The sequence below is a fragment of the Pezoporus wallicus genome, unplaced genomic scaffold (genome assembly GCF_028554395.1).
Source record: "Pezoporus wallicus isolate ANWC-B61680 ecotype Strahan unplaced genomic scaffold, APGP_CSIRO_Pwel_v1 contig_5690, whole genome shotgun sequence".
Lineage (NCBI taxonomy): Eukaryota > Metazoa > Chordata > Aves > Psittaciformes > Psittacidae > Pezoporus > Pezoporus wallicus.
The window spans coordinates 678,081-693,642 of record NW_026642407.1 but is presented as its reverse complement, the minus strand read 5'-3'; the positions used below and the strand labels follow the sequence as shown (position 1 = coordinate 693,642).

The 15,562-nt window shown below is 38.7% G+C and overlaps 1 protein-coding gene across 1 annotated transcript in view; it reads left to right on the top strand.

The window, feature by feature from the left end:
- Positions 1–3,869: 3,869 nt before the first annotated feature.
- The window catches only part of USP53 (ubiquitin specific peptidase 53), a 36,757-nt gene continuing 25,064 nt past the window's right edge, over positions 3,870–15,562 (top strand). The window contains exons 1-3 of the mRNA XM_057429909.1: positions 3,870–4,015; positions 11,932–12,599; positions 15,184–15,276. Of these exons, the coding sequence (XP_057285892.1) occupies positions 12,456–12,599; positions 15,184–15,276 (237 nt within the window). The 5' untranslated portion in view covers positions 3,870–4,015; positions 11,932–12,455. The remainder of the gene's footprint in view (positions 4,016–11,931; positions 12,600–15,183; positions 15,277–15,562) is intronic.

Sequence of the window (15,562 nt, the reverse complement as noted above, 5' to 3'; positions counted from 1 at the left end):
ACCTTAAATTCTGCATTAGCTTGTGGATTTTTCTGCCTCAGACCCTACACATAATTTACTAATTATTTTTTGCTCAATCCCCCAGTAAGTACATACACAGCTCCTGTTGAGTATATACAGCTGATCTCACATGATCACCAACTCACAAAGAAACCTTTTGATGTTTCCTAACTATGCTGAATTTTTTCTTTTGGTGCATGACTTTCCATAGATACGTTTTAACCTGGACTGGACATGTGCAAACCCTAGCGCCCTAGATATGTTTAAGGGCCTAGATACAGTCCACCTCCATCTTCTTCCAGCTGTGTTTTGTGTCACATGCCAAACCCCATCTCTCCATCATCCACTCTGCTACACTGATCTTTCTTCCTTTTGAAGATCCTAATATAGGCCTGTTAGCCTTATGCCAATCTAAATGGCTGGATTACTGAGTAGAACTGTAAAAGCCTATTTTACTTTGGATCCCTCTCCTCCAAGTTTAATGCCTTTTTAACTATCCAGTTTAACAATCTATGTTACCAACACTACCAAACTTTACATAAACATCAGTACTAACACCACATAAACATTCTTCTGCATCATGCATAGCACGTATCCTGTACTGACAATAACTACAACAAGAAATCATTTGCGCTTGTAACACTGGTTTGTACTTGCACCATTTATTCTAATTTTAAAGTTCATCTGCTTCCTCATTCAGGGCTTTCTGTGCTGCACCTGTGTCATTCGCTGTCTAAACTGTGCGGAAGACTATCAAGATTCACTGGTAGGGAACCTTAAAATATACCATAATTAAAACTCACAGATTACACTTACTCCGAGGAAAAAAAAAGGAACAGGAAAAAAAGAAACAAAACCCCTCAATATAAATTCTAAGGGACTCCTAAAAGATTAGCAGTAAAAAACAACCCTGTGCTGAAGAAAGGGCAGAAGCAAAGACAAAAGCAGAGTCCATGGAGAAGGAAAAATATCAAAACAAGGTCATAATCAGAATGAGGTCATAATCCCACTTTGGGATCCACAGATGCCTTTGCTTGACTGCAAAGTAGGGATCAAGGACTAAATTGATACTAACCAAAGCAGAATGTTCCTTATAAATGCAGAATAACAAGATGCACTAATACAAAACTGGATTTTTAATGGTAATGTTAAAATACCAACTTTAACATGCTTTTATCTTAAAATTTGTAGTGAGAACTAGAAATTCAAATATTTATCAATAAATAGCTAAAAAAGAATGACAGAAAAACACTCGGAAAGCTCATTGTGCTAACATACTGTATGAATTTTAGCACCAAGAGAAAATTAGATATTCAATTCCTTTAAAAAATCACAAATATAGGAAATGTTTCAGAAAGTGAGAGACCAGTAAACAGGGTATCTGTTAAAAGACTATGTGTGCATATATATATATATATGCCAATTACTAGCCATAACATCTGAAAGTCTCAAGAAAAAACACTTCATACAAACCCTGTATCAAGTAACTCCAATTAGTGAATAGGTCTATCCAATTCACTGAAAAATGCAACCATATAAATATATATATACATATAAATAACAAAAGCCTGGAAAAGCTAATGAAAATCTCCCCAAAGAACTTTTGAGCTTTTTGAAGTCAGAAGTTAGACACTTGACTGGAGACTGAAACCGAGAAAACTGCCTTTGCCAGTGTGCATCTTCATACGAGCAATACAATGGAAGGCTAACAAAACTAATCTGATCAAAATGTATTAAAATTGATTTTTTTAATGAAAATGGATACAAAAGCAATACTAGTGCAGTATAAATAAGGCAGTGAACTAATCTGATGCAGTGCCTAATGTTCCGCACAGTCAGTTCTGGAGTGAAATGTTATTGCAACCTAGATGACCTGAAGGAGATGCAGAAAGGCAACTTTACAGGGAAACTATTTAATTTACTATTACAGGAGATGCTCTTAGGAAAGTGAACATGCTTTTATATATTTCTCCAATCCCACCAAACCATAAAAAATGCAACAGTAAGAGAGAGAATACAAAAAGTTGCATTCAGCAGCATGCACCCAGAACTGATGTTGGGTGTGGTAATACCTAAAATACTCACAGAAATAACATATTAATGAAATCTCCTTGTTTATCAAACAAGATTACAATAATGCAATACAGAAGGTACTTGAGCAACAAGAAAGAGGAGTCTTCATCAACATGTAACTCCTTTGGAGAATAACAAAAGACCCCCCCCCCCCCCCCCCCCCCCAAAGAAACAAACAAACAAAAAATAACAGACCAGATAAAAAGCATAGGGAACATGACTTTGGGCCAATGACCCTCGGGTAGGTATATACGTAATACAGGACTTTTTTGGGTAACATGGAACTCAAACACAACACAATTTTGAGGTGTATGTACACTTGTTTGGGGTTTGGCTTAAAAGCTGCCCTCTCCCCACCAGACACTACCGTGCCTGTGTTGTTTTGTGGTTATCTTAAGTAAAGCCCAATGTGCGTAGACAGATACCCTGAAATAAGCCCTTGAAAACAACTGCTGGAAAGACAACTGCTGCCTCGTTCATTTTAACGGGCTATTAACTCGAACACCCTGCAGTCTGGAACAGCCCCAACAGAGGCTTCCTGGGCTGTGACCGGACGACTGGAAGAGTTGCTCCCAGTTACCTCAGGTGCCACCACAACAGCGCCTGGGACAGCCGCGCTCTCAACCACTGACAGAAGGGGAATGTAGGAGGAGGGGCTGCCGCAACCCCTTACCTTGCAGCGGCTGCCCCTGCCCTCTGCCTTCAGCATACCGCAAAAACGCAGCCTCGACACGTCCTTCCAACACGGGCACCCGTGAGGAAGCCTCCCGCGTGCCTATTGCGCATGCGCAGCGCTGCCGCACTCCAGCTAAGGCGGCTATTTCCTCCTCCCGGGCTCTCTCCGGCGAGCGTGAGGGGGTGATGCTGTGATTGGTCTGTCTCCTTCAGCCGCTTCCGTGACTCCCCCCTCCCTTTGGTCTCCCGCAGCGCTATCTCCTTCCGGGCGCTGGGAGCGCTCGAGAAGATCCGGATACCGTTATGGAGACCCCCACCCGCCTTCCTGCCCCCCCCACGCCTGCCGGCCGCCCCATTGCGCAAGCGCACCAGTGGGCGGGAGAAGGGAGGAGGGGCGCGCGGCTCCGGGAGAGGAGGGGGGAAGCAGAAGTTTGTGTGAGGGCGGGGCTGCGCTCGGACTCGCCGCCGGGAGAAGGGGAGAGCTGGAGAGCTGGAGAGCTGGAGAGCTGGAGAGCTGAAGAGCTGAGCTGGGAACGATGCGCGCACTGGGGGTGAAGTGGCAGTCGTGTTCGTGTCGCGGCGGGAGGTGAGGCAGCGGCGAAGGCCCCCGAGTGGGAGGTAGCCGTACGTCCTGAGCTGGGGAATGGGGAGTGGGGAGTGGGGTCTGTCTCTTGTCCTCAGCAAGATAGGGCGAGCTGTGCCGGGCGGCAGCGGCTGGGAGTCGGGACTGCCGCGGGCCGTTCACCTGCTGCCGGCACGTCTGGTGGCGGCTGGGGCGGTCACGTCCGGTGAGGGGAGGCCGAGGGCTGAAGTGGGGACTGTCTGGTCAGGTTGCAGCGCTGAGCCGGCGACCGGGTCGCTCGCCTGAGACGCCGCCGGCCCCTGGCCCGGGGAGCGGCGCCCACCCGCGGAGAGGCCCTAGTGGGAGTGAGGCCCTGAAGCCGCCTGTGGACGGCCCAGGTGAGGGTCACACACAGATCGTGGGGCGAGCTGTGGGCGCTGTCCCGTAGGCTGTGTAAACGGGGGACAGCCTGCCCCTGAAATGGGGATGTTTTCGTGTGGAGACGGGTGTGCGCCTCTGTGTTGGTTCTGTGAGAGCCAGAACCTAATGTTTAACTTGGTAGTCACATGCCCATCAGGCAGTTTCTCTGAAGTGTTTTCAGAGGGTGTTTAGAACAGGAAATGCCAGTACAGGTAGTATGGAGCCGTTTGAAATTTAATCAGTTTACAGGATTTGGAGGCTGTGTTATTTGCTGTGTTCGTACAGGTAAGAATTTCCGAGGCATGTAGAGAGATGTATGCAAATTGTATGTTTAGCCTCTCATCTGAGTTTATCGTTTGCTTTGATTTTCAATGCAAATAATTTCAAGTCAGCTTTTGAACGGAAATATGTCTCACTCTTTCAACATGTATTTTTCCATTCCCATAATAAGTCTCAGTTTTTCATATCTCTACTTAATGTTTTACATTACATGTACATGCAAAAATATATTTTAAAAAATCCCTTCTTAACTTTGAAGCTACTGGGATTATTTTAAGAGAGAAAAACTTAATCACATAAACAGCACTGTGCCTGACTGATGCAGTATCCCCTTCCCCCTCTGACTCTAGTATTAACTGTTCTGTTTTTGTATAAGGGTAATTTTAGATGTTAAAATAGTGAAAGCTCATGTTATATAAATGTATAAACTATATATAATGTAATTTATAAGTAAATTAATTATCCTTATCAAATGATACATAGTCCTTTCCTCCCCTAACAAATTATTTCAAAGTAGGATATATTTACTGTTTTCTTTAGGTTTGTTTTTTAAGTTACTTGTGTAAAAAGTTATCCTGGACCAGTGGGATGTTGACAGTAAAATACGAAAATGTGCACTTTAATATCAGAAGTTGATAGTGCACGATCTTTGTCAGTCATAGGACATATGTGATGTACTCCTAACAGAATTGTTTGGGTATGAGACCCATGGGACTTCAGGGTCAGAGTATTAGCACTATCGTGTTTTGATTACATTGCTTCCTAAGATCTCAGTAGCAACACTTTGATTTTTCCTTGGTTAATGCCTCTTGGTAGAGTAGAACCATTCAGTCACATGAGGGGTGTAGTGATGGGAATGAAGTCTGTTCAGAGAGTTACTAAAAATTGTCCTCATGGCTTAAGCAGAAACAAACTGGTGTTAGCCAGGTAAATGAGACTTGAGTTGAGGCTGTAACAGGGACAGCAACTGGATAAGAATTTTAGATGTGTGAACTGAGTGAAATATTGGTGCAAAGGTCTTGTACAGATTTTTCATGAAGAAATTTAGGAAGTGTAACGATTCAGGGTTTGTTTTTGTTTTTTCTTTTGGTCAAACCAATAAAATACGTGTTGCCTTGAAGACTATGCTCATATTGCTTTTCCTTGTAACTCAGTTATGTTTTTGTTCCTGGTAACTTAAGAAACAGAACACTTTTTGGGAAGGAACAGAACTTCAGTGTTTTACACTTCTATTCATGGTCAAGCATCTACAAAGAAAACTGAAAGCATGGTTATAGTTTATGGACACAGTTAACTGGGAAAAGTAGGCAAGTGTGACAATTATGACTGTAGAGATACCTTCTGTCTTTCTGAGGTTCAAGAAAGAGTACGTGGTAGTCTCAGAACAAAGCACTTTGTAAAGGAATAGGAAGATGGAGAAACAAAAACCTTCTCTGTTGTTTCTGTGTGATGATTAACTGCAGATGCTGGCCCATGTCATGGGTTCGGAATTTGTACTCTTTGAGATCTTTACTCAGAGTTCCTATTGTAGGTATTTCTAAAGTTGTCTAGTTATGACAGCCCAGAGATGCTGGGCTGTGAACCTGTTGTTTTGGTTTTGATGCAAACAGGAAAGTTTTTATTGGAACAGCTTAAAAAAAAAAATAATCTGTGCTTATACAAAACCCGTCTGGGAAAGCATCTACTCTTCTAGTTCTCCCATCTTGAAGGGATACAGAGAAGTGTGCATACAAGAGCAGTCGTTTGACATATGAGGAACAGTTAAATGGATCAGGGCTGAAGAAGAGATGATAAAGGCCTTCAAAATAGAAAAAAAGAACCAAACCTGGGTTTAAAACTGTCAGAGATTGGTTGGAAGAATTTCTAGAAGTGATAACCCTCAAATGCTGTTTTTGTCTCTTGGGGACTTAATGAGTTAGTGACTGGAGGCAGAAAGAATGTGTCAGGCCAATACCACTGGCTGGTATACTTGCAAATGGCCCACAAAATCAAGGCTACTGGTTAATTGTCACTGCTAGGAATATAATTTGCTTTCCCCCACTCCCCGCACCGTTTTACAGTGGTGTTCTTGTTTCATGTTGTGTGTGTTGTATATAGGTGCTAATGATGAAGGTTATTTTCTCTGGTGTTTCAGATAGTGAGAATTTGCATGTTAACATATTTCCTTGTCAGTTTTTGCAGTGAATAGTATAATTTTCAAAGACAAAGACTGGTGATTACTAAAAGCATTAGGTGTATCTTATGGCAAAAAAGATCTCCTGATATATACAGTTCAACATGATGGTAAAGGTGCAAGGAGACAGGATTTGTGCAGGGACCAAAAAAATTGAGTGAACTCTCAAAATACCATCACAGTGCAAATCAAATTTTTGTTCTTGACCAAATTTGGCAGTTTTAAATGAAAACTTCTGAGCTGAGGAAAACAATAAAATTCTTGTACATTGTTGAAATTTTGATTGATTTCATTCTGTTGAGGAAGAGAGAGCAACCACAGTTTCCATAATGTTGGTTTGCTGCAGAAAACTCTATTTGGTTCCCATCATAAGCATATTACATTGTAATGCATTTAATTATTCTTTCTTCCTTTTTTTTTTTTGTTTTGTACTGGAATTCCTAGGTTTTAACATATATTACTTTAGAAATTGATTTACCACAGTTGTCAGACCATTGAGTAGGTTGCCAGGCTCAGCACAGAAGTGTGAACTTCCAAGCAGAAGCAAAGAAACTGTGTTGCTTAAAAGTAAGCTTAGCATTGGGAATGAAAAAGCTTTGCCAGTAGTCATGCAACACACTTCAAGGAGTTGCAAAATGAAGCTAAGAAGATGTAAATAATGATTCTTCAGGCAAATTTCAGAGATACACAGAGCCAACAACTTCTGAACCCATCGCAAGTTTCCACCTGATTTGATGGAAGGTCTAGAAGTCTTATAAATGATAATGTACTTACAAAGTACATGAAAACAGGCAGCTGGCTGGAAGAGAGAGACCTTATAAGAAGAAATAAGGAGCAGAGGTGGCAAAATCCCCAAGTAGGTAGAAAACCACATGAGAACTCAGCTGTGAGACGTAAAACTATCAGAAGCCAAGCATTGATAGTTTCAGTATTCAGACTTTATCTCCGCTGTTTATCTCAACAGTTTTATCTAAATGAGTATCAAAGATTCCTAAACCTAAATCTGCTTGTAGAAGTTACTTGTTTAGGTAAAATAGTGACTGCTGATTTGTAAGCTGATTCAGTGACATTACTTGTTATATTGAAAAGATTGTGATGGTTGCAGTTACTTGTGTGCTAGGGTATAGCAGCAGAACTGGTGGTAACATGTGTTTCTGCTGACTAGCATGTCTGTTCTTCTAGAAGCTATAGAGGCAAGCGGCTGGAAATTTGTGGCAGGCATATATTTTGTTCCGTAAGGCTGCACAACAGAAGGTGGCCATGTGCTTGTTGAGATCATTGATGACTGAAGAACAGTGTCTGCTCTTCAGAGGTAGGTGAGGTAGGAGAATTTAGGCTTTAAAATGGATGTTGATTTGGAGAGTTCATAGCCTTTGTTGAGTGCCTTTGGTTGGAAACAGTCATCCAAAACTGATCCCTTTAATCTGAAGGCCTTTTTTTTTTTTTTAACAAACTCAGACTTTGATATGCTTGCATGTTGTAAATTTAAAACCAAGATGCTAGTCTAAACTTCGTCTCCTTAGGGCTGTGATGACAAATGGATGACATAAGTTAGTCACATTGCTTATGGCACCATTGGAAGGCTCATCTACAGTGCCCCTCTAGAGAACTCTGTGTCAAGATAGTATTATTTCACAGCTTCTCTCTGTTCCTTGGGTTGAATGACCATTTGGGGGGCGAAAGAGTATAGTAGGGGGACTTGAGTACCTATTTGGTGCGAAGTTCTGGTTGAGAAGTACAGAGAGATCTTTTAGATGGAATACCTTTCTGACATGCCCTTCTTGCTTTTTCTTATATATTTGGATTGTTTGAATTGTTGGAGGAGGAAGTATGTTTAGTTTGACCTATGCAGTTTAAAGAATTAATTTATGGAAAAAGTAATTTAAGATGGTTGGAGTGAAATAATATTTAAGTAGCTTCTGATCTTTCTGGTGGTGTATTTAAATTTTCAGGAAAAGGTGTACTAATGTTGTGGGTACTTAACAGAGGCCATATGAATAAAATATCAGTGTTCTGGAAAATTAGTATCTGGCCCAGATATGAAAACTGTACAATGAATGTATCCTCCAATTTATTAGGATAAGATTGTGTGCGCTTGCCTGGTGTAATAGCTGGAATTGTTTTTATTCACAACTTTGTGAATGTGAAATTATACAGCATCGTAATGAAATGTGACGGTAACATAGTGATAACCCAGAACCATTTTTTAAATTATTTTTTAATTACTATTTTTATTTTTTTGCAGTGAATGATTAACTTTTCTGAAACCCAGCCCAGCAGGTAAATGCTTAGAATCATAGAATAGTTAGGGTTGGAAAGGACCTTAAGATCATCTAGTTCCAACCCCTCTGCTGTGGGCAGGGACACCTTGCACTGAACCATATCACCCCAAGACTGCCCAACGTGGCCTTGAACATTGCCAGGGATGGAGCATTCACAGCTTCCTTGGGCAACCCATTCCAGTGCCTCACCACCCTTACAGTAAAGAACTTCTTCCTTATATCTAACCTGAACTTCCCCTGTTTGAGTTTGAACATATTACCCCTTGTCCTACCACTACAGTCCCTAATGAAGAGTCCCTCCCCAGCATCCTTATAGGCCCCCTTCAGGTACTGGAAGACTGCTCTGATGTCTCCAAGCAGCTTCTCTTCCCCAGGCTGAACAGCCCCAACTTTCTCAGCCTTTATTTGTATGGGAGGTGCTCCAGTCTCCTCCTCCTCCTCGTGGCCCTCCTCTGCACTTGCTCCAGCAGCTCCATGTCCTTTTTATGTTGAGGACACCAGAACTGTACACAATACTTCCAAGCATCCCTGAAATGCAAGACAGAATTACTTTCTAGGAGTTCTTAGTGATTGAGTACTCTTTGTCTTAAATTGTTCTGGAAGAACTCCCTTATTTTGGCTGCTGTATGCTGAGCAATCTCTACATGAAATGCAGACAGCGGGCACAGGTTTGCTGAATTGCCACTGTTGGTGAGGTACCAGTGCATAAGCAGTTTTGGAGATGAGAGATGTAGTGTATTCAGTTGGGAGACTTGACAGCAAGCCTAGTGTTTCTGCCTCACTGTTTTGATCCTGTTGCTCTTGCCCTCTCAAAGGTAAGAGCACAATGAGGGACACCTCAAGCATGCATTGTCATGCAAATATGCTTCACACCTTTATGGGTAGCACAGGCCATCTGTACTATTCCAGTCCAGTCTCTTTCCTGTTTTTAACTCTTCATTGTACCCAGTTTGACATCGCTGATTACCAAATATAGTTCATCTTAACATCAGTTTTGTCTTCTGGGACAGGAGCAGGAGGGGGGAGAAAACGGTACACAATTCTCCATATGGGAAACTATATAAAGTGGAATCAGGAACCCTGTATCACCAATAAAATGCATGCTCAAGCAGATTTTCTAGTATGTCAAGGGGAAGGTTCTTTCTCTGACAAAAATGTATTGGGTCAGTTTTTCAATATGAATAGAGAAATACTAAATCAGAAATCAGTAGAAAGTATTTGGTGGTTGAAAGAGTTTAATGGAAGATTTTTCTGGGTTGTTTGGGTTTGTTTGGCTTTTTTTTTTGTTTAGTTTTTGAAGTTTTGGGGGTGTTGTTTGGTGGGTTTTTTTTTTTTTAGTTATATTTCTGATGTCATCCTTAGCAGTTAAAAGTTATGATTCCCTGTGACAGCAGGAGACTTTTTGGGCCAAATAATGCATCATATTACTAAGTGCTTTTGATGCGTGGTATTAGCTTCTTGAATACATTTCTTTTATATGTGTTCATATATATGTATCTGATTACAAACAGCTATACATCTTACATTTTTTACTTGACTCCTCTTTACTGTAGTGATTCATTGTTTTCTATTAATGTACTGTACTGAAACTTTCAAACAAAAAACTGAAATGTTTCAAACAAAAGTTTGAAACTTTTCAAACACTTGTGAAAATATTTTCTTGCGTTTAATTGCTCTGTGCAGATACCATGTTAACACTTCTGCATACCTGACTTCAAAGAATCTTTCATCTTTTTCTGTGCTAATCTTTGTTTTACTCTCACTTTCACCTCTGTCCCGATTTTCTTAAGAGTTTGGCCCTTTGTGGAAAAATGGGTGTTACACTGTGGAGCAATTCGACTTTCATGTGGGGGGAAAAAATTGAAATTGATACTCCTTTTAATTAAGGTTCGGATAAGATCTTAAGCTAATACGTGTTTCCAGTTACTCGCTACTTTTTTTTTTTTTTTTACTTTCTATGTTTATTGAAGTAAACAAAGAAAACAAAATTACCACATGATATTCTGTCAAGGTCAGTTTCCAGTTAGATTGGAGACTTCTTCCTCAGTGCTGTCACAAATCACACTTAATATTTCCAGTATTATTACATCAAATTACTTATGGGCGAGGTACAGTAACATCAGTAAACAAACAAAAACATCTGATTATACGTGGGGCAGAAGGGACTTTTGGTTAGGTTCCAGTTAGTGATTTTTATACATTTTTTTTATTATTATTTTTTATAATGCAGGCAAGTACTAATGTTCCTTTTAAATAAAAGGACAATAGTTTTAGGGGTGCAAGATTGCCTGCAGGTATTTTTGGAAGTCATACGATTTGTTTCTGTGGTATCCCAACTGTACAATACTTGTAGAACTGTTTGCTAATGTGGTGTTGGTCGTTCTGAGCTGGGAAAAGTTAGCTTTTAATTTATCCAATGTTCCAGTTAGAAACTTTATTTTTGTGTTTTAATGCTGCTCACCAATCTTGAAAGGCTTGCACAGTTGAAAAAGATTATAGTGAGAAGTCTGCCTATTTCACATGCTTGTAAAATTTAAGTGAATATTTTGGTTGTAATGTGAGGCCATAATTTCAATCACACCCCCCCCCCTTTTTTTTTCCTCTCCACAAATATGCAGCCTTTATTGTTTTCCTTTAACTTTATTCTGCTCTGTGCAGTTACTTAAAATTTTTGTGTAGTGATTAAATAGTTATGCTAAACTGATTGAACAGTCCATTGTTATGAGGTGATGACTGCATGGCCTTTATATATGCCTGTGATGTTTCGGATGATGAGTCATTTAGCTTTAAACATGCACCTTCAGCAATAAGAGAAACAACTTAACTGCTGGAATTCGAAAATCTTAGAATCGGTTATTGGGGCATCTACTGGAATACTCTTGCTTTGTTATTTGCTATGTTTTTCAGGATGCTGTAAGAATACAACCAGGCTAATAAAGTATTTATGTGATATTTAATACAATTTTTTGAAAGCTGAGTATTAGCTGACAATCTGTACATTTTAGTAATCTTCAGGCACAGAAATATGTATTGGTTTGTGTGATTTGCTAGGATATTGAAATCAAAACCATCTTAGGCTTTCAAGTGTTGGATAAAAACACTTGGCAGTCTTTTTATTAAGACTTGGAGATTCAGAGAAAATTCATGTGATATGTGTTCTTTTTATAAGCAGTTGCATATCATTAGCACAACCATTAGAGTAATTTTATCATGGTTTTTAGAGGTCTAGTAAGTTGGGAGAGAAATGATTATGACATAAAATACTTTTTTTTTCACCTTTAAAACAACTTTTAGGTGGCAGTTGTTTCTTTTCTTCTTCCCTGGTTATTGTTGCACCTACCTTTAGGTTAGGAGGTTGTTTTGCCCATGATCCCTTTCCTGACCTTGGAGGATTTAACCTTTTGGAAACTGTATTTTTATATTTTCTGTTTTTTTTTCTTTCTTTTTTTTTTTTTTTCTTATTTCAGATTCACTGGAAAGAGAATGAAATAAACATGGAGTCTTCTAAACTGGAATGTATTTCATGGGTCACAGTTAAAAGTAAAAAGAAGATGGAAGAGAATGAGAGAACAGGAATATAACTACTGTTAAGAACTTTCCATTTTTTAAATGTAATACAGCTGGTGATTTATAGGAATACTTAATTGATATCCCTGGAAGGAGAAGTCAGTTACTGTGCTATTTGCTTAATAAGAACTTCTGATAACTTTTTCACACGTTTTAAACTTAACTGGACACCTTTTGGTTTTCTTTAAGTCTGAGAGTTAAAGATTTTATACATCTGTATTTTGACTGAGACACTGATCGTGGTAGATGGCTGACAGCAGCTCCTGGAAACAGACTTAAACCTCTGACTGGTTACTGTTGTATAGAGCTGAATGGAACACCATGATTTTAGAGTAATTCTCATAGGACCTTCTTCTTTGCCTTGCACCCATCGTACCCTTAATTATTTAAGTGTAAATATTGCAGTTACAAAGACTAAAAAATAATGGCATGGGTGAAATTCTTAAGAAAACCTGGGGGTAACCTTGGAAGAGTTTATCAGCCTGGAAGTATACTGTCCCTGGCCCCTACAAAAGGCTTATTAAATGAACCAGGACAAAACAGCTGCTTTCTTAATAGTGCTGTTCAGGTAAGAAAACAACTTGTTTTATTAACAGTTTTGCTTTTATAGCAGCTTAGATGGTCACAGTAGGGAAAGTGTTCTTTTGGCAATGCTGTTCTTATAATTCATATTGCAGTATGTGTATTCTACAGGAAATTTCAATAGTGTTAAATTCAGTTCTTGGTTAAACTTCTTAATGATTCCAAGTGAGACAGAAAAGCATGTCTGTGTGGAATCGATTTTCCTAAGGCAAGGGGAGGAAGGAAATGTGGCAACTGTAGAAAAGACTACTCCATGGAAATAATCATATTTAATATTTAATTTCAAGAAATTGAGTATTAAGTATTTAATTTTGCAAAAGATTACAGTGTTGTTTTGTTTGCATGCTTTAAGAATATCAGAAATACTTCCATTTTGTATCTGGAAACTCATGACTCATTAACTTTAAAACTTGCTGCTGAATTTTTAAACTAATGTTTCTGTCAAACATAAGTTTGTTACCTATCAAAATCTGAGATATTTTTTAATGTGGGGCAGTCAGTACTACTATTTGTATTGAATAGGACACTGTTTTTATTAAAATACTCTTTTCTCGAAATTAGCACAAGCCCGTTGTTCTGGGACATATCAGAAGATGCATGTATAGCTGAAAGCTTTGATTCTAACAGGAAAGACTGTAGTGATAGGACAAGGGGGAATGGTTTTAAAGTGAAACAGGTAAAGTTCAGGTTAGATATAAAAAGTTCTTTACTGTGAGGGTGGTGAGGCACTGGAACAGGTCGCCCAAAGTGATAAATGGCCCATCCCTGGCAGTGTTCAAGGCCAGCTTGGATAGAGCCTTGGGCAACATGGTCTAGTGTGTGGTCTCCCTGCCTGTTGCAAGGGGTTTGGAACTACATGATCTTAAAGTCCTTTCCAAACCTAAGCATTCTATGATTCTATGAATTAGAGTAGGAGATAAATTTGATACCAAAGAAATGTGATTTAGATTTCTTTTACTGTTTATATGCATATGTATTACTTGCCAAGTTCTTGCATGTGTTTGTTTACATACTGCTCTGAGCAGAAATTGAAAAAATGGTGGCTCTTCAGATGTCTTGGGAATAGTGACAATATCTGGTGAAAAATTGATATTTTACAAGCCTGCTTATGACAGGGAATATAGGGATCTACTTAATTCTCTGGCAGAGCAATGCTAGTCTTTATACAGTCTGCAAATTGGTATACCATGAATAACTAAGTTTATATTGTAGTCTTTTTTTAAATTTGGAAATTAACAGCAGCAAGTTTCTAGACTCTGTAAATAAAGAGCAGAACAAAGTACTTTTTTGTAATGCTTAAACTTTGGACCTAATTGTTATCAAATTGTACAAAATTATTTACCAAACTGGCAAGGGCTATAAATAGCTGCATTGGCTTCCTTCAAAAGAAAACCACAACACTCTAGTTCTTAAAAACAGTATGGATTTAAACATAGGAAATTGGAAAGATCTGTATGCGGTGTGTATAGCAACTGCATAAACTTAAAATATATGTAATAGATTTAGTAGAAGGAGTTTGCTGTTTTACATTCAGTGGGAACAGTCTGACCTATTTTCTCTTGCAGTTTTGCTGTTTTCACTTAGAGTGACCTAAAAATAAATTCTAAATAATTTTTAGTTATAGTTTCAGAGAATCCTACTACTTCACATCCTATTGCTGTTTGTGAAGCAGTGGCTGATTGGTGACTGCTGTTTTGCAAGGAGGAATGTGTTGCTTCTAACTTACGTTCACCCTTTAGAACTGAGTTTCAGATATTAATTTTCAAATGCATCCTAATTAGTTTTAGATTTTATATTTATAGATAGGATTGAGGTTTTTCACCTGGATATGCATTTGTTACTGTGCCTCTTGGAATTTATTTTTGAAGGGGAAGAGGAAGTTTGTGGTTTTTTTTTAATTCTCAGCTTTCTGAACTACTGCACAGATTATGTACTTAAGACGTCAGCTACTGAAAGTAGTGTGTGTAGCCAATCTGACATTACCCTTATACAAATAAAAAGTAGAAACAGGCCTGATTAAGCCCCAGGGTTAGTTTGATATGTGGAAAAACAAATACATTACAGCAATTGTTCTAGTAACAGACCATAAGAATGTAGTATAGGTTTAACCCAAAATAATGCTTGCATTTTACCCAGCAGTTCAGTTTCCATATTTTTTATTCTTTATTTGAAAGAAAGTACGAAAGGAGGGAGGGGGAATGAGAAAGAGAACCATAGCTACCTTCTTCTTTTGTAAAGCCGTAAGAAGTCTTAGAATCTCTGTACACAGTTTAGCTTGCTACTTGTTTCCATAAGAGTGCTTCACCTCTTTTTCCACACATGGTCTGCCATTGTTTCACAAAGTTTAAACAGATCTAAATTTTGAGTGGTAAATGCAACTGCATTTCCACTATTCACCAAGCTAATGGAAAAGGACCATAATTCTTGTAGCAGTATGATGCTCTAGTAGTACATTATATGAAATCAAAAAAACCCCAAACAAACAAAAAATAAATTACTGTATGTTATTGTTTTAAACATAGAACTTTCAGAACTCATTACTTCTGTTCTGTGAAACTTTATTTTTATAGGTGTTGTGGCAGCTTGACGTTTTTCGACGAAGTTTAAGAGGTTTAACTGGACATGTGTGTCAGGGAGATGCGTGCATATTTTGTGCTTTGAAGGTAAAGAATAATTTTTGGAAGACTTATCTTTCAAAATGAGGGGAAAAATAAGTAATTGTCACAAATCTATATTCCTGTCATGTATATGTCTGGTTGACTAAGTCATTCTTGTGTGAATATACAATTTAGAGTTAAGGATACTTGAAACAAATATTGTGTTTAAAGAAGGTATTTTACAGTACAGAAATTTGTCTGCTTATACATAAAACGGTTTTCCTATTTAAAGACAGACTTACTTGAAAATTTCTAGCTATCCTCTTGGAGATATTTTTATGTACGTATGCTT